Below are 26,408 nucleotides of genomic sequence, written 5' to 3' on the forward strand. Positions count from 1 at the left end.
TCCCTACAAATTAAAAACGTATTGAAGCAGGTTGCAACTTCTCCACACTTCCTTCAGTTGGGAAGACTGAGGGATGGCCCAGCCCTGGTGAGAAGAGGGGCACCTGTGGGCATCAGGAACATCCTGCCTCAAGTGCAAGGAGAGCTGCAGTGAGAGACTCCTGTATTTTCTGCCATGCTGGAGTTCTTCCCAAAACCTTCAGTCACCCTTCTCCCCACTTCACTACACCCACTTCATAACCTGCCTCAAAGAACAGGGTGCAATCTCCATTGCACCAGGAAAAACAGACGTGGTCTGCAGTGCTTGCCTCAGCACCACGGTGCCCTGCTGGGCAGCCCTGCTCCTTGTGGCCTCTGCCTACCCTGGTGAGCAGTGCTGGAACACCTCGGGAGGAGGAGAGAAATGCTGATATTGATCTTTGGATCAGAGAGTACACACATTGATCCCCAGGATCAATAGAGAGGTCAGGATTCAGTCACACATGATCTCTAGCTACAGCTCTTAAGCAATTCCTGAAAGATGGTGGAGGGAGACGAATGTATGGATGATTGAAGGTTATATCTTGATCCCATTTTCTGTTTTAGGAAACCTACACTCCAGAAGAGCTTTTTTTAGATTGCTTTTATCTCTGAATCCATTTTCCTGAGCATAAAACAAATCTCAGTGTCCTCGGTATTGCAACACAAGCTATCCATTTCCTTTAGCATATACAATGGTTTTAGACTTCTCTAATGTCAGGAAGCCTCCTTTAGCTCCTAAAGTAACAATGAGAACAAAAATTAATACAAATTGCTTTAACACAGAGTCTAAGTATCATCAATAAATAAATTAGTAAGGATCCAAAACATGGCTACAGAGTTTGAGAAGAGAGAACTGCTGGCTCTGCCATTGCCTGTGCAGGCAAGCACAGTAATCACCTACTGCAGTCCCCAGAGTAAGAGCAATAGGAGCTTAGGGACCTAATAATAAATCAGTGGCTTGCAGGTCAGTTAAATGGCCAAGAAACACTTGAATTCCACCCATTGTGCCCTAATAATGGCCTTGCCTGTAAGCTGCTGAAGACTAAACCCATCCAACACGATTTTAATGCTGAATTCCAGGTAGCCCAGCTCCACTACCCACTTGGAAATCACAGCTGCACATCACACTGCTTCTGCTGGGAGCTTGGCACCTTGAATGTTGCAGAAGGGTCTTCTCTTATTAGCACCAGGCTTAATCCATTTGGAAATAAGGGACATAGAATTCTCACACCTCACTCTCCATTATACACACAACCACCTGAACGGGGGAAGAATGTATTTCAACATTTTTCAGCTTTTCCTTTTACATGGTACACCATTAGTTTGTCTTGTATCAAATACACAGTAGAAGTATTTAATAGGATTCACTATAAAACAGGCTGCAGATTAATACAGCCCTGTCTCCTCACATACAGACATTTTATACTCAGCACCAATGGAGCTGCCTGCAGTGAATGACCCAGGTTTGCTATTAGGCTTCTAGGTCATGGTTTCACCTTGACAACAGCTCTTTCATTTCAAGCTGTAACATTTGCCAGGATCCCTAAGGTGTTTTCATTTTTGTCAGGAAGTAAAGGGGAAAAAAAAAAGTATGAAAAAATGATAAATCTTAATTCACAAGCTACAGGACTATCTCTGTGTCTCCAGCACAAAACTTAAAATCCAATCCAGGACCTGGATGTGTATTAGGAGGCTGCAGATTTAAACCTTGTCCACCATGATCAAACTGGATTTATGGAGCATCATAACTCTCCAGACACCATCCAGCAGCTTATTAATTTAATAGACTCCTGTCCATTCCATGATGTTCCTGCCCTGACAGTCTCTCAAGATAAGGTGAAAGCCTTTTGACAGGACAGAGTGCATATATATTTTCTTCTGTTTTCTTGTGGATGGGGCTGTCGACAACTTGAAATGTGTGGCTCAGCAAATTTGGGGCTTTTTCTTCCCTCTTGCTTTGTAGGGAAGATGACAGAGGTAATGGTACCATGAGCCCCAGGAGTCACAAGGTTATTGCAGTCCTCAATAGTTACTGAGCATAATGGGTAAAAAAAAATTAAAAATAAGACACATTTAGCCTATATTTCATATCCTGAAAATAATGACAACATTTTTCTTAAAAAAATTCTAAATGACTGATTCTACTGCAATTTACTTAGAAAAATGAGGGAGAAATACATACATTGAAAAAAAAATCTCTGCACTCTGCTTACATTTATTGTTGCCAGTGGTCTCAGTGTATGAAGTAATGTTTCTTTTCATATGGTCATGGTGTGAAATGCAGACTGGGCTTCTTTTCCATCCTGAACATGCTGTCATGGGTGTGTTTTATACTCAGTTTACAGCTTTTTATAGCTTCAGTGCAAAATACATAATTCCATACAAATCATGTCAGTATTCTCCTATTTCCTCATCTCCTCAAATGAAAAATAATTCCAAGTTTGAACTATGAAATACACTACACAGTAAGTGGTAAGAACATAAGAAAAAAGACCCAAATCATATACATATAAGAACAACTCATAAAATTTGGCTGCTACGTAAATGAAATGCACTAATAACGAACAAAAGCATTTTCATATTAGAAGTGGAAATTTAGTTGTACTCTGGTATTTCTTGTCATTTTCCCTTTATTATCTATATGCTTAGAATTTAAAGGGCATGTAATAATATATAGTGTGCTATTATGTGCATATCCATAAAGCTGCATAAAATAACCTTTATATTGTTGATATTAATTAAATATACAAGGCCCTGAACTCCAACTCCCTAAAGCAGAAAATACCTCACTGGATCTATTGACAAAGGTAAAAATAAAATGAGGAAGAAGTACAGTCCTGCTCTGTGAGTTCTTTGAAGCTGAATAGTGTCTGAAGTCCACAGCACCGTGACTGCCATCAACAAGCCATAAGAACCACTAGTGATGGAGGGAAAATATTTTCTCCTTCTGTGTCCAGCAGTGAAATTACCAAGACCGATTTGCAATACTTTCACTCATAACAGAGACCTTTGGCACCCCACTTTCTCAACAACTCTGCAAAACCAAACAGGGAGCCCAACATCCACTTACCAATCATGCCCTTACATCTGTACCCACATTTTCTTCCAATGATTGCAGATATATTACTCTATAATAATATATATGCATAATGCTTCTATATTATTCTATGTAAGCATTATGCATATATATTATACTTCTCTTGAGAAATAATTTGCAATTTTTCATTGTGTAAATGAAATCCAAAACAAGCTCTTCCACAGACCTTTGATATTAAGATGTCACATGTGCTCTATTAAAAACTCAGATTTTTTTTTTTGTCAGTGAATTCAAAGAAGGAACAAAAAACTTTAGCACCACCAAAGGCTTCAGCACATTGTATAGCTAATGGAGGCATCCTGTAGGACAGCAGATGCTGCAGTTTTCTGACTGTCCAGGTGGAACAGACTTAGTAAATGTACTCAATTTGCTTTTTAATAGCAAGTGGAATAAAGCCCCTTGCAATCTAAAATATATGCCCCAAGTTAACCTTTGGCCTACTAAACAACTTGTTTTCTGACCCAAACCAAATTATACTCATATTCTAATGCAGCAGTGTTTAAACTTCTTATGGAGTTTGACCTCTGTCTCATTAGGGTCCCTGATGCTGTATGTCTGTGGTGCAATTTACCATTATATTGCCTGAAGTTGTAGGGAAAAAAAAAATATGTGCTAGCTGAAAACTCTCTTGCTGGGGAAAACATGGTATCAAGGATCTCACAGAACAATCAAGAAAAATAATCTCGTCACCAAAAATTTAAGTCTCCTTCTGTTGCAACAATTGACTTTTCCTCTATGTTAAAAATTAGAACGTTTACTTTAAATTAGCAAAATTAATTAAAAACTGCCTTCAATTTTTCCTAGTGGTTTTATGTAACCCTTTTACAATGTTTGTATTTTCAGTGCATGCCACATACATCAGCTAAATAAGCCACCCCAGTATCAGTGAAATAAGCAACCAGTTATGTGTTTACTGACTTTCTTTATGTGAATTATGGGGCTCAGCAGCCAGTGGAAGCCCCAGAAGGGTCGAGCACAGCCCTCTGCCTCCAGCCCTGACTTCTGCCCTGCCCTCTCCTCTGTGCTGCCTTTCCTCAAGCTTCTATTAATAAATTAACTACATGACACAATCTCAACATGGGCAGCTGTCATTTTAACTAATATCATTCTGTAAATCCACCCTAGCAGGCTTCTTCTCTATTGTGATTGGAGAATAGACTTTTTTGGGCAGCTTTCTAAAGCCACATCTGTTTGAGCAAGGACCTATTCCTTAGCTGCGTGGAGCAGCACTCCCCCGAAATTCCCTCCCCCCGCTCCCCGTTTTTTTGTTCACCAAAGAAAATGACAATTCGCGGATCTCACCCTTAGGCGACATCCTCCCTAGCAAGGATTTTGTTATAGTCGCTCAGTGGGCACCGACTGTGATTTCACTTACGGAGAGACGGAGGCTTTTTATGGCACTCGGCATCCTGTGTCCACAGCACCAGCACAAGTGGGGAGCACCCTGTGGAATCACTTACGGAGATGTCACGCAGCGCCTGTGCAACCGTGCTGGGGCAAGGACGGCTCTTCCTCTCCCGCATCCCCTCAGAAATAACGAGGGGCATAAACTACTCGGTGAGGCCAGGCAGAGGAGGAAATAACACCAGTAAATCACTAATGGAAATGCAAAACCAAACACTGCCTCACACAAACTGAGATGACGGCTGGCTTAAACATGTGCGAGTCAGTGCCTGCAGCCACCTCCCTTTTGGCAGCCATACCCGACCCCATGCCATCATCCCGGGCACCAGCACCCATCCCTGTCCCTCCAAGGGGCAGCCTGCAAAGCCATCATTTCCTAAATTAGGATTTGCAGCAGGAGCCGTACCCCACAGCTGCCACCTGGCCGGCAGCGCGCTCAGTGGGACGCAACGCAACCCGACCGGCCCAGACACACGCTACACATGTTGGCTTTCCTGCACAGAGTTATCCTGTGGTGCTCTGCAATCAATTACTGTTATACCACCATCATTAATAATTTTCTTAATGAAAATGATTCTGTTGATCTCCGTTGTATTTTAATTATCAGAGTTAAGCATAATTACACTGCAGCTCTGAGCTGGCATGTAGACTCCTTTAGGGCGCAATTTTGTTTTAACACACTGATAATGTAATTTTACATTGTGTCAGTTGTTTAGTTATTATCCAGTCGTACAATTCCGCTGTATTCCTGATAACAGATAATAACCTTAGCACCTCCTATATCCTGAAGTCATTTAAAAAGCAATATTGGAATTTCACAACTAGCTAACTTAATCGCCTTATGATTTTATAATTCTCACAGCTAAATATTTGTACAGACACCCTGTTTTAACAATGCCACTAAACATACGGTATCCATACATTTCACATAAATGGCTTAAATAATATCTAGAAAAATGTCTGTTCATGAGCAGGGCTTTTAGTGTGTGCAACTGTGGTTTTTACACTGTTTCTATTCTGGTCAGTCATAATTTATTTTTGAAAATCCTTGCCATTCCAGTGAAAGATTTGCAATAAATAAATATCCCAGCCCCCTCCTAGCTTGTGGGGAGACTCTTAACTGTGGTCTTAGAGATTTTCCTCCAGGTCTGGTGCACAACTCCATTAGGCAAAAATGCTTCTAAAAGTACACAATGTAGCAATGATTAAACAGTTCATGCATTAATACTTCCTACCACTGCAACTTGCTTGAATTATACTGAAGCGTTTTTTTTTTTCTTTTATTTTCTTTTTCTTTCTTTCTTTCTTTCTTTCTTTCTTTCTTTCTTTCTTTCTTTCTTTCTTTCTTTCTTTTCTAGAACATCTATTTCTAAATAAGCTTTAATTCATAAAATCTGTCTCTTAAATCTCAGTTTCTAGGACATAAATTACTGAATAGACTTTCTGGAAGTCCATTTTTGAAACAAGAGAGAATTTTACGATAAATATTAAAACAAAACCAGCATTCCTTTTGAATGTAATTACGGTAGTAAAAGTTTCCTTTAAGAAAAGAGAATGGAATAACGGCATGTGCCATGAGTATCCAACTTGTATCAGAATTTGTAAAATGGGATAATAATTAACTATCCCTAAAGAACTGCTTTTCTCTTTTCTAACTTGTCCTAGTATTAGGGAAATGTTACTATAAAAAATATAGGTAGTGATCCCAGATTAAACTGAATAATTAGAATAGCACTTATTTCAAGTACTGAATATTTATTCCATAACTATTCACTTTGGATGTACTCTGATGTGTGATTATAAATAAATGCTTTCTTTATCTAAAGATTTGTATAGAAGATGACTTGTGATTGCACTGTAATAATTTATAAATATAATCCTATTTGTGTTCATCATAATAAATAAATAAATAAATAAATAAATATGCACATATATATGCAGACATATGCTTTGTTTGTTTGCCTAGGGAAAATATGAAGTATTTTATGCAGAGAAAGAGCGCATTGAAGGCAAACAGGGACTTAGCCAGCTCAAATTCTCTTTCAGTAGAACCTACACTCTAGGCTCCTGTCCCTGCGATTATTCTGTGTGCAATATGTGGGTGACGACAGTGCTCCCAGCCTCTAGTGAACTGGAAATCAGGCTGACGTTCCTATGTTCTCCTGAAGGATCTGGGGAAAATTCTGCTCTCAAAGATATCTCTGTAATGAGCTAAAAGGAAATATGGCATGTGCTTCTGAGTCAGCAGCTGATCAACCAATACTATGTACTGTTAGCCAATTCTAAACTTATCTTCGACTCAGAAATGTGCCAATTTACTCCACTCATCTCATCCTGAGTTTAGTATGGAAAACAGCTCCCAGGTGACCAAATCTGCTACATGGACAACTCCACACATTTGTTCAGCTAATTGCCTTCAGAAATAACAATGTATTGCTAAGAAAACTAACAAAATTATACACATGCAACTACAACATAATATCAAATTACAGCTACGTGCCAGCTGACAACGTTTCATTAGAAGTAATGGCACTATAGGAGACAGAAAGCTAACACAAATCAAAGAAATGTAATCTGGAATGATGAGATACAAATTGAAGGGAGAAACATCATTCTATTTATTTATTTTACCATCTTCTATTTGACATTGTTTTGTGATCCAAGCCAATTAATCTTTCTAGTACAAAAATCCCAACAGAGCTTAAGGCAAGGGTAGATGCTTAATGACCAACAGAGCAGCCACCTCAGAGCACAGAGAGAAACAGAACACAGCGAAAGCAAAGCATATCTACAACTTACTTCCCGCATTAGTTTAGTGAAGCAGCAGGTTTTTAACATGTATTTATCCTCAAATTTATCCTCATATAACACATCTATGGTAGAGATGCTAGAATTCACCTTGAGTACTGTTCAACTGACTCATCATACCTTGTTAACCAAGTACTAAAATAACCAGCACGATCAGTGAAACAAAATCCATCACCTTTAAATGAAAATACCACTATTTTGGGTTAATCAGATTGCATCAAACTGAAGCAAGTCCTTACTATTTGAAAAAAAAAAGTTGTATTTCAATAGAATAAATGAGATAGGACCAAAACTGTCTAATGAATTAGTTAATGCTTGTAAAATACTTTAAAGATGGAAATCCAACTGGTAAATACGTGCTAAGTATTATTATAACTACAGAAATAATATCATACTTGACAAGACATCATCCTATGAGAATTTGTAGGAGCTACGTTTTAGAGTGAAAGCAGGTTCCCATTATATTAAGAAGTTTTTGCAGAAAAGTTTGCCTGTGTGTATTCAATATTATGAGTATTATGCATTATGAATGCAGCTCTGGATTCGTGCAAAAAGCTTCAGTGTGTTTGATACTTTGCTGCTTCTTCCACTTGGGCTGCAATCAGCAAGCTGAGAAGGGAGGGCAGCTCAACCCTTTTTAGATCTGAGCCCAGTTCTCTAGTACTGCAGGTGTTTCAGGTTGTAGAATGAATGTGTTGACATTCTGTAATTATAATAGAAAGAATTTATAAGACCCTGGTGTGCGACTCATTTTTAACATGCAAATTCCCTGTTTTCAGCGTTTCAACTTTCAAAGGCTTGTGGCAGTTTAAAGGCAATCCTCTTATAAGTGTATAAATTGCAATGATTATAGGAACAAGTTGTAATTGTTTCTAGTAAGTTTTTAGGAGTCTTTGATGTTATGATTAGTGTTTTTGTATGTTAATATATTGATATGGGTGCTTATTTGCCTGGATGCTTGTATGCTGAAATGGTCACTAGGTTGCCTCAGCAAACAAATCTTTGATCTCAGTAGGTCTGTTTGGTTAGAAATAAAACCTAAAAGAAATTAAACAAGAACAGTGCATGTTCTAAAGTATTCACAAAGTGCTGAGATTAGTGATTGAAATACAAGGAAGAAAAGTCATAGTTTTGCAACCTGATCTGTAGGGTAAATGCCAAACACAGCTACACTAAGTTATTTTTATTCCATGTATTCTAGGGGCGTTTTGTTTCTCTTTTAAACATATAGTAATATCTTTTAAACATATTCTGTAGCTGCATTTAGAAAGCTTTTACAGTGACTGCATCAGAGTGCTGCATAGTCCATGGTGCTATGGACTGAACCCAAGGCTCTTTTTGCCATTTTGAGATGTAAGACAAAAACCTGTGCACCTTGAACCAAAGGAGCTCTTAGATCTGGTGGGTTAGATAAAGCATCTTTGGCAGGCAGCCTTGTAAGAACTTGTACTGACTTGAACAAATCTGAAAATTCACGTAAGACACAAGTGACATCCATTACCACTCACCAATACACTCCAGTGAAGCATCATCACATCATGCTGCTACACAGAGACTGGAATGTCAGAGGCAACAACCCTGAAATCCAGTTCCATTTTTCTTATGCTACCATGATGACATAAAGTCTTTTCATAGACCAATTAAATTCTCATTCTTATGAAACTGGATTTCAGCTAGTAGACTACAATGTGATGTAAAATAGAGAAATGATATCCAGTATACCCAAACAAAAATGTCAAAAAGAATTCACCTATTCAAAGTGTATAGGTTTCACTGATGTTTCCCAGAGCACTAACTCTCAGAAAGAAATGGATAGTATGTTTTATGCCAGCTGATGTCCTTCAGTGTTTATAAAGCATTTAATAAACCACAGGTACCATGTGGGTTTTTGTATCACTAAAAGGAAAAAAAAGGTGAAACCAGAACATGGAAGAAAAATGGGAACAAAACCTGACATTAAGGGGAGACTTAGAATTATTTTATAAATTTATATATTAAGCAAGTATGCAACAGGTACATATTTATCTCAGTAGCTTACACAAGAAAGTAAAGAAAAAAAAATCAGTTTGTGTTTACCTTTGCTGTACACAATGCAGTTGTTTTTGTTGTCTTCTACTCCTTGCCAAGTCACATCCAGCAGCCACTTGGGGCCAGCAGTCAGTACCATAGGGACTGAAGCCTTTGTCTTCTGTAGGAAGGATGATAACAAACAGATGCCATTTGTTCACCTTGATTAAGAACTTGAATAATAACGGTAATAATCATTTTATTTGCAAAAAACAAAATCTCGCAACCCATAAGCCGAAGTCTTATTCCCCTGCCTCAGGATTTTTTTTTAAAGAAGATACAAGCAGGAAGCTTTAGTTCTTTCATTGATTGAATGGTGAAACTATTATCAAGGATTTTCCGAATGATATTGGATCAGATCTCCAAGATTACACAGATCTCTGGTGGCTGAGAATTATAAAGGGAATGCAGATGACTTTCACAGCAAAGAGCCAAGTGTTTAGAAGTGAACTTTAGATACATTGTGCCTCATTATCAATGGGATCTCACTATTTCCTGAAACAGACAGGAAAGAATTTAAAGAATTGGTATCCATTTCAAAGATCTGCCCTGGTTAACATTTGTATTATCACAGGAAATTGTTCTGAATGGACAATGAAATTTTTTCTCCCCTTTGCCATGTGCTGATGTGTGATTTTATTATGCCTGAGATAGTTATAATACGAATTATTTTGCTAAGGCAAAAAGACTATAAAACAAGTTGTATTAATACAATCAAAGACTTAAAAGTAAAGCATGACATCATCACACCTGAAAGGCATGCAGGCAATTTACCATCTCCTGTCTGTATTTCAGACTCTGTACTTAGGGATTTTTTACTTGAGGCAATAAGGCAGAGACCTGAAATTTATTAAAACTTAACTCCTTTTACTAATCAAATGGCAAAAATCCTGTGGGTAATTCTGAGTTTGTCAGTATGGGGTAGTTAGACTTTTACCATAGACAGTTCTTCTCCTCTCTATCGAGAGTAAAACCACAAAAGAGAGTACAAAGTAAAATAGTCACAACATAACTTTTAACTATTTTTTCTGGGATTTAATTCTGTCCAAGACATTCCAACATTTTTTAAGAGAATTTAATTATTTTTATACTCCACCGATAATTCTCTAGTTGTCTCAACCTATTTTTTATTGTAATATTCTGTATTATTGACCAAAATAAAAAAATTTAAGATACAAAAAATCCTATTTTCATGGACATTCCGGATTTGCCAATATTTATTATTGTTAAGTATTCTAGAAATGCAGTGAAGAATAAAAACAGTTACGACAGAACATATTACATTCAGAAAACGTACCTGAAAATATTTATTCAAAATAAGATATTGCTTAAAATATTTTAGTTATGTAAGATAAATCATTAACCTTAAATAATATATATTGACTATAATTACATTAATATATTAATAAAGATGATAGAAAAAGATTAAATGTAACAAGTCTTCATATTTTTGTGGGTTTTTTATCTGTTTAGACTGCAATACTGTTTTATCAAGTACACTGCATCTTACTTATTTTCATTTTAGATTTTACATTTTTCATACAGATATTTGTGCATAAATCACACTTCTGTATGCACTCCATGACATTATTCATCTTCCCTATATATTGGAAAAAAAACTAAATTGAAATTATGAATGAAATTAGGAAAAAAGAAGGTAACATCTAGCAAAAATATCCCTATCTAGTGTAAAAATACTGAAACAAAAGACATGCAATGTCTCAACTCCTAATGCTGCTTTCTCTGTGGGAAGTTGCAGAAAGTATGTTTTGCTTATATAGAGTATTAAAAGTCAGCCCAACTGCATGCACTAGTATTCTTAATTTAAATTCTAATTAATAATTCACCACTACACAAAACAATTTTATTTTTTTTAATTCAGTTAAATTCCTATGTAAATTATCAAGAAGCCTGATATTGACAGTTATTAAATCAGTGCAAAGCATATACGTATGGGCTACATAGAAAAAAATGACAGAAACTAGGGAAGAACTGAAAAAGAGATGCAACAGATGAGATGAAAGGTAATCAAAGTAACACCTCTATCTTCTATCATAGAAAACTCTGAACTTTACTGCAATTTACTCCAAAACAGTACTAAGGATGCCACAGAAACAATTTAGAGTGGCTTTCCTCACACAGCTGAGAATCATACCCAAATCGAACACAAGCTGTAGCAAGAATGTTGGCAACTATGGCTGCATAGCAATAATGAAGAGGAGGATCAGGACACTCTCCAGTACTTGCTGCATTTCTCCAAGTGCCATTTCAGTCAAGCCTTTAACATGTTTTTGTGCTTATATGTGCTTTCAATCTCTGGTAATCCCAAGTGCAATCAAAAGACAGTGAAATAGTATCCAGGTAGGAAACTTTTCCAAGTACACCACAAATTATTAAGACATTCAAAAAAGGTTTCAGGTTTTTTTTCCAAAGTTGGAGGCCAAGCTAAAAAACAGAACAAACCAAAATTCTATCTTTTAAGTGCAGAAGGGATCATCTATTTAATTTTCACAAGATCTAATTCCTATTTCTGGTTTACTTCTTTCCAGACGTTTGACATTTCATTGTGTCTCTTCCATCTCTAAGGGTATTATCTGCATTAAGGTGGTATCAAAAAGCCTCAAATAATATCAGGATCTTCTTGTGCTGGGCAATAGTTTATCTACATAGACAGGACAAATAATATGTCCTGGGAAAGGATTATACTTAACCACATGCTGCTGAGGAAGAATGAGATACAGAGATACCGTTTGACTTTCTCATGGAGATTAATTTCTCCTTTAGTAAGTGGTAGGCTTAGTCCCAGGCCACTGCCCCAGTTTCTCCAGACAAGGAGAGGGGCCCAGGCCTCATCCCTTCTGAGATGAAGCAGTGGGGGCAGCAGGTGGACTGAGCACCAGCAGTCTGCATGTGTGTCTGCTTTGCCATTTCCCATTTACAGGGCTTTTTCGGAACTTAAAGAACTCCATGGTTATCACTAAATTAGCTTCCAGGTCAGCTTGGCAGCTGAACTTGTAATCAGCTCTGCAGCTGTAAGTGGTCTCTAAACACTAGAGATAGGCTGGAGGAGGAACAGGGTGTTTCATCTCACAGCTCTGCTAGCCCAGAAGAACTGGTGGACACCTCAAAAGAATTTCCCATTCTCCCATAGCTCTGCTCCCAAGCTGCACAGATATGTAAATAAACTTATTTTAATATGAAAGCAAAACTTCACAAGACCCCGGCTGCTTGTAAAGCTTGGCACTCCACTGAGGGATACCAGCAGTGGCTTCCCTTTGATGCACCTTACAGTCATATTGTGTGAGCTGTAAGGCAGGTCAGGACCACGGCAGCAGCTCTTGGGGTCTGGCATCCTGTGAGGTTTACACATTCATAGGTGTTCACCACTGAGAGAGGCTTGCTCTGGTTGTGCCTTATTACATAGTAAGAACTGAAGCAAGCCTGCTGATTCAGGAAAGGCCATTTCCTTAAAATGGTTAAAATGAAAAGACCCCAGTCCAAGATAACAAGAAGCTATGGTTAAATCAGTCATGCCTTTATCACCTCAAGATTAGACTACTGCAATGCGCTATACCTGAGGCTACATTTTAAATCCATTTGAAAGCTGAAGCGGGTGCAGAATGCGGCAACCCGCTTCTAAAGCAGGATATCGTGCTTTGAGCGCATTACACCAGTGCTTTTTAATTTGCACTAAGTGCCTGTGGAATTTAAGGCACTGGTTACAACCTCTGAAGCCCAGGACCTGTCTGTTTGAGATACCTAATTGAGACCTGCCAGGTCCTTTGTCTCAATGGCACAACTGCAGCTGAGAACCACCAAGGAACATGAAAAAGGGCTTTCTTGGCTTGGCACGGAGAAAGTCTTGGCAGGGCAACATGCTCTTCATGACAGCTCTTTTACCTTTGGGACATCATCCTACTTGAGTGTTCATGTTCATGCTCTCAGAGAGTTCTATGAAAATCATCCTGTAATTCATAAGATTTATCTGTCATACTGCAAAATTGAGATGGTCATTCCCAAAACAGTGGTGGTAGGTGTTACCTACTTTACACTCTTTTGTTTGGGTTTTTTTAAAGTACTAGCAAGAATATCTCTAGCTTAAGAAATGTACCTTTTTACACACATGGAAAAAGTTTTCTTGATACAGAAGCAACCATATTGCAGTTGTTTACATATAAGACCTCAAAAACCAAACATAATTTTATATCTCCCTCCAAAAGAACTGTTACACAAAAGCTTACAAAACATTCTCCCTGCTGCCCAAGTATAATCACGGCGATCTGCTAACATGGGTGTCTGTAAGATGGGGTCATACAGTAATTACCTCACATTTTTCAAACGAGGGCACATTATAGACCCACACTATTGTTCACTGCTCTACACTAGGTAACTGTACATTCTACACTTGAGCAATGTTTCCCTGAAAATGCAATTTCTGCTAATGTTTTCATGCCATAACTAGACAAATTTGACAAGGACAAGCAGGGTCAAAACTGTGATCTCTCAGGGAACAATTAGAATTAGCTAATGAGGACAAAAGAGGTCAGGCAGGCATCCACTTTTCACTAACCTTTGAAGCAACTGGACAAACAAGAGAGGTAACCCTCAATAAATGTTTATATTCAGTCAAGAGGTTAATGGAGATAAAAATAGCCATCACAGCAAGCCGAAAATAGTTTTGCACTCTTGCTAAATGGAATCAGTGCTGACAAGTAACATTAGATGGGCTCTTCCCTGCAAAGATTTCTAACATATGATGTGTGTGGCCTGGCAGAAACTTGAGGAAACCCCCACGCTGAAGAAAAATACAGCATGATCAAGGTTGTTTGAAATCTATGAAATTCTGATGTCAAATGCCTGATCAGTGCTAGCAGTTCCTTCAGAAGCTGTGCTACTGAACTCATGTTCAGTAAGTCACTGTGACATGACCATCTTGTCCCAGGCATGGTGTTCCAGGAAGTGTTCAACATTATTTAAGAAGATGTACTGATACTCAAAGGCTTTGTTTCTTACATACCGTATTTTGATTCCTGCAAATAGATTTTCTTCCTAAATCTTTCAAAGAGCCTGAGTTCCTATGAAGGATACAGAATATTACCAGAATATTACAATCTTCATGACCTTGGAGAAAGTTCCAATGCCCCCTTGGCAGAGTTAGTTTATATAGTCAATTAAAACCAAGAGTGTACTGGGAGTAGAGCTGTAAACATATCTCAGGTGTCTTCAGATATGAGTCTGGGCTAGCAAAACACCAGTTAATACACTGACAGAAGTTTCTTCTTTGAAATTCAATTTAAATTCAATTGGATCATCACAAGGCTGACATGCTGAAACTGCAGAACATCCCCTCTTGAAAAGTTGAGTTCACCTTTGATGATCACCATACTCAATTCAGCAAACTGTAAGCTCATCAACTCAATTCAGTTGGGAAAGGCTCCTAAGGGTCATTCTGGACAGTGCAATAACAGATATCTGTATAGGTCTCAGAATACCCCTGATTAATTAATATTTGTTTTAAGATGTTTTTGAATAATAAGAAGATTGGTAACTCCATTTAATCACCTCTCACACTGACTGTCTAAATGCATTTCTTTACCTTATAACTGATTACAAGTTCATGAAGCTGTAAGACAATCCCCTCCCAGCAGCCCAATGGACAGAGATCCCCATTTTGTTGTTCATTTGTCGGCAATCAGCTGGACTGTCTTTCACTTCCTGTAGCTTTCCTGAAAACTCTTATCTTTTTCTAAGGAGGATTCAGTCTTGGAAGAATATTTATCTCAAGGGCTTTTCTGGAACACCTGCCAGTCAAGGCCCGTGGCAGCACTTCACAGTGCCACAGCTTTCTTTGCTAGACATGCAGAGGCAACTCCTTTCCACTAATACAGCACTGGAGATGTCAGGAGGTTTTCAGTGCTGTGGTTCCATGCTGATGACAACATCACTAATTAAAGCAAAGACATGACAGTCTCCAGCTAGAAACATTCACTCTGGAATCTTACAATTACACCAGCATTTCAGATTTCACAGGCCCCACTATGTCTGCAGGGGAGATCTTGAAACTGGAACTAAATGCAAAAGAAATTTTGCAATCCTTAGTCCTTGTGGTTAAAAAAAATCCCTCAAACCCACAAACTTTGAAAAACCTGATACCAACATAATGTATGAAGTTAATTTCACCTAAATCTTCAGACAGCATGGAATAACTGTTTCAGTTACTACTTTACAACCTTGTGGGATCCAGGATTTCAGAGGAGTGTTCAAGAATCTGTAGATCTGCACAAATTGTTACTTGTGATGGGCCATGAAACTAGTGATGAAGAAAAGAAGTATCTACTTCCCACTATCTTTTTTTGGTGACAGTAGAAGAAAAACATTTGTAATAGTTGAAGAGGCTGTGGTCAAACCAAAGCTTTTTTAAATGTTGCAAACACAAAAAAAAAAGGGAGGGAAAATGTGCACACAGATGGAATCCCAAAAGACAGCTGGGATTCCCTGCAACTGAGAAACCCTGCTGTTTACCCCAAGGGATCATCACTTGTCAAGTACAAGACTGAACATACATTTCACTATGTATCACTGTGTACATTTCATCCACAAACCTAAAGCAGACCAAAGAAATTATTAAAACAAAAAACCTCCACCCCTAGCTATGTTAATATTTTCCAACACTTGTAAGGATTTTATTATGATTTCAAAACTTTTATTACAATCAAATGTGATTGCCTAATGCAAAATAATGTGTGCTAAACATGGGGTTCAATTCATTTTACCTAACTCAAGTGCAATTTTTCAAATCTGTAAAATAAGTATAAATCAAATATCATTGTAATTTGGGTACAAAGTAATGCCATCAAAAGCAACTTCAATTTGTTCTTTTTAATTCAAGATACCCTTGGAACACATCTTCAAACTCTTCTCCAGTTCTAAACACTTTAAAATAAATCTGTATTCTTGAATACCTGGACCTAGCTGAGTCCTGGTGATTGCTTCTGTGGTCCTGGAGGAGGTGACAACCAACTGATTGGAACAGGAATGGAAAAGCTGGGAAATGAATCTCTGAACACAGTGATCTTCCACTGCCCACATCATTCTGTCTTGATGGGCTTTCTGCTGCAGTCCTTCCTTCCTCTAAAGCCTTCATCTGGCTTCAGCCCATAGTTGCTGTTCCCCTGCCCCTTCCTCCCTCTTCTTTTCCCCATTTTATAAATACCTGACTATGTATAGATAACTTCCTTTCTCAAAGAGCATGGAATGGATAGCAGTGTATTTTGCCACCACTCTCTTGACTTCACTTTTTCATTCTGTTTTTCCTTTTACTCTCTCTCCTGTTCATTTTGTTCTTTGGGAAGGCAGTCTATACATGTATTGTGTGTTTACACAATGACCAGAAGCAGGAAATCATATTTTGTGCTGTGATTAGCAAAAATGTGCTGAAGATATTTTGAAAATTGACAATTCTGAGTGAATCAGCTCTGTTGTGGTGAGTTGATACCTGTGGGTAGCATGAGCACTGTCAGTGTGTCAGAGTGTTCAGGTATCTGCCATGGGTGTTGAACCTTCCTGCTGTACTATAAAGTTGAATACTTTGGATAATACCATTTCAGAGATGACATGTACCTGTGCCGATGAAATCACATACTATATAACTTATCTTTAGACAAGATATAATGCAGAGCTGCTTGCACACTTTCACACTGAATTATCAGTGCATTTTTCCTACTGGGTTAACCTCACTGTGTAAATTACTGTGTACTCTAAGAACGTAATCTCTCTACTAATGAAGCCATGCTGATATTTGCCAGTAAACACTTTCTGAATGCACTTGCTTGAATGCAACTTATTTCACTCTTGGCAAACACTTCTCACATGAGACAGATGAACATTCTGCTCAGTATGGCCCAGCCGCAATTTTGCAAACATCAAATTTAGTCTGGACAGGCTGAAGGACTAAACTGTGGGATAAACCATCAGTCCCTGGTAAGCTCCTGACAATTGGATTCTCACTTTGCACAAGTATCATTTGGGCTTGGGGCAGTTAATGTGACAATAGGTATTTCAGATGATCAAGGGGACAGTTACAGAGGTTTTTCCAGAAGACATGAAGTAATTTACATTGCATATGGATTAATTCTGCCAGGTCCCATGGTCTAGCTATTTACACCAAAGCCATCCAAAATGATTGCTGTATCTCCAGTTTAGAGTGGTACTGAATAATTTCTAGTTTAGAGCAACTTTGGGGGTTCTTTTTTTTGATATACTTTTTTTTTAATCCTGGAATGGATGATTTAAATCAGCTTTTAGAGAAGTCCAAATTTCATGCGTCATATGTTTATTTTTATCTAAGGAATAGAAAAAGGGGCAATGACAGGACAAGGGGAAAAGGCTTTAAACTGAAGGAAAGTAGGCTTAGATTAGCTACAAGGAAGAAATACTTCACAGTGAGAATGGTAAGGCACTGGCACAGGTTGCTCAAACAGTAAGATTCCCTACATCTGGAAGTGTTCCAGGCCAGGCTGGATGGGGCATTGAGCAGCAGGTGTCCCTGCCCCAGTGAGAGGGGTTAGAAGTAGAAGATCATTAAGGCCCATTCCAACCCAAACGATTCCATGATTTTATGAATCCATTCAAAATACACACACAAAAAAAAAAAAAAAAGAAAAAAAAAGAAAAAGAAAAAAGGCATACATAAAGCCTTCTAAAAATTACCCATTACACAGAACTACAGAATAGCTAGTTATAGATTCTGCTTATTATATATATTTATTACTTTGTTTGGAACTGCAACTCAGGTTGTGCAGTTTACTTTAGGAAAGTGAGTGTTTTTGTCATAAATAGTGAATAAGTCATGCTTTAGCAGTAGGAAAAGATAACTTTTTTTAATTTCAACCTCTTTCTCCCTAAAGAGAGAGAAAATAAAAAGTTCTTTGTATATGCTTGTCCCATATTTTAACTGTATAAATGAGTGCAGCTCTATTAGGATTACATTTCCAATGAATATTGTGAGGTCTTTATGAAATACATAATCAATACAAAGGCATTGTACTCAATGGTGTAGGTACTGCAGCACAATTCTCTTGGTGATGCATTACACAATATCTGAACTTCACTGGTGTGCACACTGAATGCACAAAAAATATTATATATAAATTCCCTTCTAATTTGAAATAGAATTGGGGAATAGAAAAGAATCTATGCCTTTCTTGAGAATTTTAAAAGATTTTTATGCATCCTTTTATGAGGTGTTTATATATATCTCTTTACTTAGGGGAAACGTGGTACTTTAAAGTAAGAGCATAAATCCAACATGCAATCCTCTGCTGAAGTTTTATGTTTGTTAAGACAGAATAATCATTTAAGGTAGAAGTTTAACACATGATTCAACAACCAGAAGCCTATATGTATGACTTTGATTAATTATTTTTAGTTCAGTTAAAACATCCCAGTTTATCTCCTTTTAAGATTATCCTTGACATATTTAGAAATCCTAATGCAGATTTTATGGCTCACACCTATCCCTGATGGTGCTAATGGACTAGGCATAATGAATCATTCTAATTTGGATGAAAGGACCACACAACATTGTGGCAGTCCTTTAGAGAATTAAGGCTCAATTCTGATCTTCCAGACTTATGAATGCATTTTTGGGATTAGGCCGCGTATCTGTACATCTGTTGAGTCTCAAGGGGTGTATACTCAGCTAAGTATTCTGACCTTCCAATGTACTGTATCAAATGTGTGGCCTTGGGATATGAAAGGATTTGATTACAACTGTATTTTAACACTGATTTAATATATAATTATGGGGTAAAACCTAATTCCTCCTTACATCCTCATGTAGAAAATTCCATCACTATTAAGCAGACACTAGGATATTTTTTCCCCAGCGAGCATGATAGTAAATGGAAGAAATTGAAACACCCACCCAGGATAATGTAAAATCAAGGACAATCTTCTTAGGGATGGCGTTAAAATCAGCTTCTTGTGTCCATAAAAAAACAAACTTAAATGGTCTTCTGCAAGTATGTTGCTAGTTGGTACACTGTTGCATTATGCATGATACTTGACAGTTTATGTGTAAAAAAAATGAAACAAGGTTTCTTTAGTGATTCCTATTATTACTCTATGCTTTCTTGTTCACATGTAATGAGGAGAGCAATTCACTTTACATACACACACAGTATATATGTAATATTGATAGAAAAGTTTACAAATAATTGGAATTATCTGGTCACTATCTATTCACTTATAATTTCTGTTTTTCTAGTATATCAAAAATGGAATGTTGTAAAATTTCCTTTAGCTGGTTAAACTTTCATAAGTTATGCTTTGTGTTTTCACGTATTTTTTTTTTATTCCACTGAAAACCCATTCCCAAACATTATCAGTGAAATACCCTTCAAAATATTAACAAATACTTCAAAAGAAAATCAGTTCAATAGATTTCAAGGTATGACTGTGCAGTATTTTAGGGGATTTAATTTTTTTTCTAAACCATCAAATATTACAGAGATTTTAAAATAAATAATAGTGGTATTAAGTAGCTGATTAATTTGAGGACTACAGACAAAATACTTTGCAAAATTATGTGTTTTCTTAATATGGTCTGTAACAGATCTGAATTACAGATTCATGGTGCTTGCATTTTCTTTATCATTTCAGAAAGCTTGGACCAAGAAGATGAACTAAGCAGAGCAGCACCTTCACCTTGCAAGCAGTTACTTTCTTCCAGTTGAAGAATATGCTACACATAATCAGGCAATTTTTTTCCCCACTGACTGCCTTAGAAGCATGAGGATTTCATTTCACTGTTCTCACACAAAAATTAAAATTTCCGTAAAATGCCCAATGACAGATTAAAAGTATCCTCGGGTTTTGTAGTTTGTATGACATTGTTGTGTAACGCAGCTCTCGTTTAAATTGTCTCAGTGTACTGATCATACGCAGCATGACGAAGAACTGCAACTGCACAAGTCTTCCATGAAAAACAAAAGTTTCAAAAGAATGGGTGAAGGTCCTTCACTGGGACTGGAGATAAAAATGGAGAATCCAGCAGCAGGACTGGTGAGTACAGGGCTCTGGTTCCAGTAAGGCTCAACAAACAGCTCAGATGAGAATCTAAAGTCCAGGAAAACAGCCTGTAGCTTCGAGATTAGCCTTCTCACACTATTCCTGAGTTAAGCCAGCACAAGCATCATCATGAATGCATAATTATGATTATGCACTCTGCTATTGCATAATAGATCTTAACATCTGGAAACAAAGAAGTACTGTAGGAATGCTGTTTTCAGGCTTCTGGTTTTGAACACAATGAAGTTAAGGGTAAAAGACTTTCCATAAGGAAAAACAGTTCCAAGAATATGCATTTTACTTGGAAATTTCATACAGATAGTTATGAAACCTTTACACATAAAAGAAGGGGTAAAAGGGAGATAGGGACCCAGTGCTATGTTTATAACTTGAAAATAAAAATGAACAAAGCCCAAACCCCTCCCATACTAACATATTTTAAAAAAACAAACATTATCACTTGAAATAAGTAACAATAGACAAAGAAACTGGAAGCTTGACAAGTTTACTTAAAGGATCTTTTTTTTCAGAAAGAAATAAATTTGATTTTTTTTAAATTCTTTGCAGCAAAAATTTCCCTATAAACCAAAGTTCATTTCTGATAGTGATGGATATACACAGGCTGGTATCCTATGTTTAAATGACAGTGTTGATAAAAGGATGAATCCATCAGCTCCCTTTGCTTAAAGGGAGCTGATGGATTCATTCACTTCCATGTGTAGAAACAACACAATGTGAATTTGATGAATGCAGTAAATGGTACATCTATGACTAAAGACTGCTGGTATCAAGCTCTTGTCAGTTGCCAGTTTATCGATGAAGCCACTTCGGGCAGCAGTGCTGGAGCACAGAGTTCTCTAACAGGACACCTTGGGACCTGTAAGACTCTGTAGAGATCTGTAAAGAGCTGTAAAGATCACAAATCCAAGGAGTGGTTCTCAAGTGGGAGTGGGCTGACTTTCAAATGTAAGGAGCATCAAAAAGAACAACAAATTTGCACACAGGTCCTGTACAGGGGTCAGGTTAATTTTGCTGTTGTTGCTGTATGAAATGAAAACTCACAGTGGTAATAAGAGTCAAGCTGAGTACCACCACATTGCAGACTGAATTTAAGTGATTAGAAAACTATTCTACTGTTGGCTAAGGCCAGTTTCACAAAAAATTACTTCTTAATTCCAACAGGTAATTTTTCCTTGAAGGTCTTCCCTGCTTCAAAGAACACCCAATCCAATCCAATAAAATCAAATCCTTTATCCTTCCAGTAATATTTTTGAATGAATTTTCAGATACCTGAGAAAGAAAAAGGAAAAAAAGAAAAAAAAAAAAGACAGCTTCCAAATGTTCCTAGCACTTCAAGACACCAATGAAGCCAATAAAAGGGAAAGAAAGACCCTCAGTTGTGTGTTATGGAGCCAAGAAAGCAACCTAACACCACAAAGCACCAGACGTAAATCAAGCTTGCAAAGAGCAAAAGCTTTAGAAATTGGCAGAATGAGAGCAGACCAGCCCATCAAAGCCCACAAGTCAGTACAACTTTATACCAGAATTCCTCTTCTTATCACAGAATTAGGCATTAAAATGCCACACTACTGCAGCCACCATATCTGTTTCAAACAACTACCTCGTATCACTTGGCACTAAGTGGCAGCAGCTGCTCAAGGCAGACTTGAACCTGGCCTTCCAGCTGAGCAGGGCTTTTCCCTGCTCCCAGGAGATACCAGCTTTCAGGTGAGGTGAGAAGCTGCCATCAGCATGGGGCATTGCTCTCCTGTGCAGCTACTACAAACTGTGCACAGGGGCTGCTGCGGTCACCACAAACCTCAGCTTTTCAGGGAAGGAAATGAACAATTGCCTGATTCTCACAAGGCAGATCCTATTTGCACATTGAAGGGAGGTGGTCACTCTGCAGAGCCTCTGATAGCTCCTGCTGATTCTAAGGAGAAGAATTGGATGATGGAAATCTGCCTCTTCACTCCTCCACGGCAGGGTGACCTTTGATCGAACTTTCTTTTAGTAAGGTGGATGGTGAACAAGCAAACAACACAAGCTACAACATCAAACAAAAGAAACAATGCTTAAACCCAGAGCTGACTTTAGGTGCCATGGCTTTAGGTTCACATCAGCCTCTGGAAGGAGAAAAGGGATGCTCAGGACCAAGCACTCCTGCTCCATGCAGCTCAGGGAGATCCAGCCCCTGCTCCTTGAAAGTTCAAGTGAAACTTGATTTACAGCCACACCTTGGGCAGCGGGCAAGTGCTGGGAGAGCTGAGAGAGATCTGGACAAAGAGTGATGGGAGGCAGAGGCAGGGGGCAGTGGGTTCCCTTAGTATTATAAAAATGCATCTTTTTCTGTTTTTAATCAACGAACCTTATCCAGCAATCAAGGCAGATATATAATAAGCTGAGCTACTCTGTAAATCTAAACATTTCCCACAAATAGAAAAGATACAGCCTGAGCTCTCTGATTGTTACTACGGCAACTATCTAAAATGAAAATCTTGTTAACCCTTTGCATGCTGTAGCCACCCATGCATCAGTGTTAGCTGACTTCTGTGCACTTATCTCTCCTTTTTCCCCCTCAAGAAATTCATAATTGTATTGCTTCACAGTAGTTATGCTCTGGTTATCCTGTTTGAGACCGAAAGAACTGTGATAGGTGGTAGTTTCATAGGTACAGCTGACTTTTGTTACTTGCTCATTACTGGGATTATAGTTCAAAAAACCACTAAGAAAACAGAAGAGAAAATCCTTAGATTACTCCAAAAGGCCTGGGATTTTGATTAAAACCTTGACAACTGGAATGGGATGGGATGTTTTCTAATAAACCACACTCCTGCCTTTTTCCTAGTAGTTATGAAATGATTTGACTCTAAAAAGCATATTTTTCAGAGGAATTATATCTCTATACTGTATTACAAACAGGCTACTTTTCAAACACTTTTTTTAAGCTTCTCTTAAGTACTTCACAGAAGACTGCCAAGGATTTTAACAAAATAATATGTTAACCACAGTACATTGAAAATTAATGGGCAGGTATTTGACTTGAAAAATTCATTCAAAATGCAAGAAAATTTAGACAAAAAGAAAACTGATTTTTTCATTTTTACAAGTCACAGATACTATTACAATCAAATTTATATTTGCATGTATCTGGATATTCAAGTCAGTTTCATTATTATATCTATTTGGCAGCATCATGACAAAGTGAAACACTGCAGCTCTTACATCTTCTACAATTCATCACTGAAAACAACAGAAGACATAAAAAATTTTCCATATCCAAAGTAAAAGAAGCAGGACGTGGTCCATAGACATAAATTCTGTTGACTATTTTACCTTTTGCCTACCATGTAATCAACAGAGACCCTTCAGAACTGGACAGAAATAGAATTTTATGGAATTTATGGAATTTCCACTTTGTTGTTACTGAGAGTGAAATGCTTAATTGATGTTTTACAGAATTACTTTATTCACTTCTACATAGATAATTTCAAAAGATCATTACTTGGATATTTATGTAGAATTGAACAACACATATATATTAATAAAAACCAACCTTTATTATATAAAAGAAAAATTTACATATAAAAGAGCCCATATAATTTGAAGTGACTGAAGTAGTGTGTAAATTATCTTAAGATCTGGAATGGTGTCCACATTAAACTGGAAGTTATTAAGGTTTCAGTACACGAAAATAAAGACACCATTTACAATAAAATATTAGTTAAATATCATTACTACAACACTCCGTTTTATTAAAAAGAAAGACTGACTTTTTTAGTTTACCTAGAACTGTTTGAAAGTTTGAGGAAATGACTGGTTTAAAAAAGAAGCTGGATTTCCTTAATAAATATTTATGACAGAGAATGATGCTAGAAACCTTAATATGTGCTCTTCTCATTTACAGAAAATTGAACCCATTAAAATGGACAAGCTAATTTCACTTCTTCCTTCTTAAAAAACACCTATGTGACAAAAAAAGCTCAAAGACCTTGCCTGTACTGCAAACAAACCGAAGAAAAGATTGATGGCACTGCGCAAAACCGACATTTCTTGTCTGATCCAAATTGTTTTAATTGCTTAATGTTGATAATTTAAGATTTTGAGTAAGAATGAGTGAGCTGCACAACACATGCAAGCATGGTGCTGGAATGTACACAGGTAAGAAAATGTTTACCAGGAGAATGACTTTAAATAGTTTCTCTGACTCAGGATGTGTTCCAATCCTATTTTTCAACTTCTGAAACATTTCCCATTTTTCTGTAATTAATATGATATATAGCATTCAAAGCCACTTACCTTTCACATTTTTTCAAAATCTATTTCATAAAGTCAAATGGACTACATTTTCTAGAGTCAAATTCAAAATTTACAATACTATAATCACCAGATTAATCCTAAAGGCTTTTCAAACATCAAGTCTATTTATCAGTATTGGCTTATTTCCCAGGAATATGACCAAAATAATCTAGAAACGTACTGGCTAGTCAACATAATACACATAGCTCTAGGAAGGGATAACAATCCAAATTTTCCACTGTTTTATTTCAAGTAAGATTGTTTTCTTTTAAAGAAGCAACATCACTATTTATTTATTATTCCTACAATTCCACCTTGTTTCCATATTACCTTTTAATTGCTGAGTTTCCCAAACTGACCTGCTAACCAACTGACTTGAGGTCCCCATATCTCCTACCAGGTACGTATAGATCCCAACTCCTTTGGCTTTGCTATAGTTGTATATAATTATTTTGAAAGGGAAAGATTATTTGTATGAGATTTATTCGTCCAGGTCAATTACAAGGACTTGTCTTTTTTGGGGCAAACTGGGGTAAAATATTTTCTTCCTTAAAGAATCTTTAAAGACCTGGGGGAACTTCACCACAGTATTCCCCAGAGAAGTCATCCCTTCTTGTGGGTATTTGCTCTGCTTGATCAGGCCCAAAAAGAGTCATATAGCTTAAAGCAGGTAAAAGCTTTTTAAAAAAATTCAAAGGAAAGAGACTATCATGTCCTGCACACAGTAATGGTGAGGTAGGAGAATCTGCTCTGCAACTAAAAATTGCTCAGTAAACCTCAGTAATCCAGCACACAAATAACTCATTATCTATCTGCCCATCTCCTTTTCTTCAAACTTAATCTAAAATATTTCCTAAAGCCTAATGAGCAAAACCTTTTGATAAAGCTGTAACTAACAGCCAACTTTGGCAATTATCACTGTGAAAAAATCAGTTAAGCAAGGTATATTTCCAACAGAAGCAATGCTTCAGATGATTGTCATATACTTGGTAGCTTCTCATTGGTGTACAACTAATGGCAGCAGAGAAGAATCATAAAAAAGGTGAACTGCTGGAATCTACAGATGGTTCAAAGAAAACTTCATGGAAATATATTATTCAGTAATGAAAAAAGCAGTCTTTCCAATTGTGGTAAATTTTAAAGAACATGTGATAATTATAGAGAATACAAAAAATTTTCCAAATCCTGAATAATTGTATTATGAACCCTTTAAGTGTTTTCTTTAAACTTAGCACTGGCTTAAAGTATACAAAATAAAATATTCAGTGTCGTTCCATGCAAATGCCAGGTTCAAGACTAACAGTTCGCAGAGGCTATCAAATCTGTCCAGACATATCTGTTTGGTTCTGCAGCCTCATCTGTAGTTCCATAACAGACAAGCAAATAGACAACAGGTCATATTTTACTTCAGTAACAAAGACAATATTCCCATTGACATCAAAAGGAATTGCACCTGTGATTCAGATAACAGAATTTAAACCAATCTTTGCAGATCATCTTTTCTTTGGAGTTTCTTGACTGTCAGCAATTTTATGATGTTCATAATTTCATTTTGAATTTAAAGGGAAAAAACGTTGCTACACTTAGCTACTCCCCACTCAACACACCCTGTCTCCAAACATCAGGCTTAATCCTTGAAATAT

General features: G+C 37.3%; 1 protein-coding gene across 1 annotated transcript in view; it reads right to left on the reverse strand.

Annotated features, from left to right (window-relative positions):
* The window catches only part of ZFPM2 (zinc finger protein, FOG family member 2), a 308,414-nt gene that overhangs the window by 102,627 nt on the left and 179,379 nt on the right, over positions 1–26,408 (reverse strand). Inside the window, exon 5 of the mRNA XM_059486436.1 lies at positions 9,406–9,517. Within this exon, the coding sequence (XP_059342419.1) occupies positions 9,406–9,517 (112 nt within the window). The remainder of the gene's footprint in view (positions 1–9,405; positions 9,518–26,408) is intronic.

The sequence above is a fragment of the Ammospiza nelsoni genome, chromosome 1, assembly GCF_027579445.1.
Source record: "Ammospiza nelsoni isolate bAmmNel1 chromosome 1, bAmmNel1.pri, whole genome shotgun sequence".
Lineage (NCBI taxonomy): Eukaryota > Metazoa > Chordata > Aves > Passeriformes > Passerellidae > Ammospiza > Ammospiza nelsoni.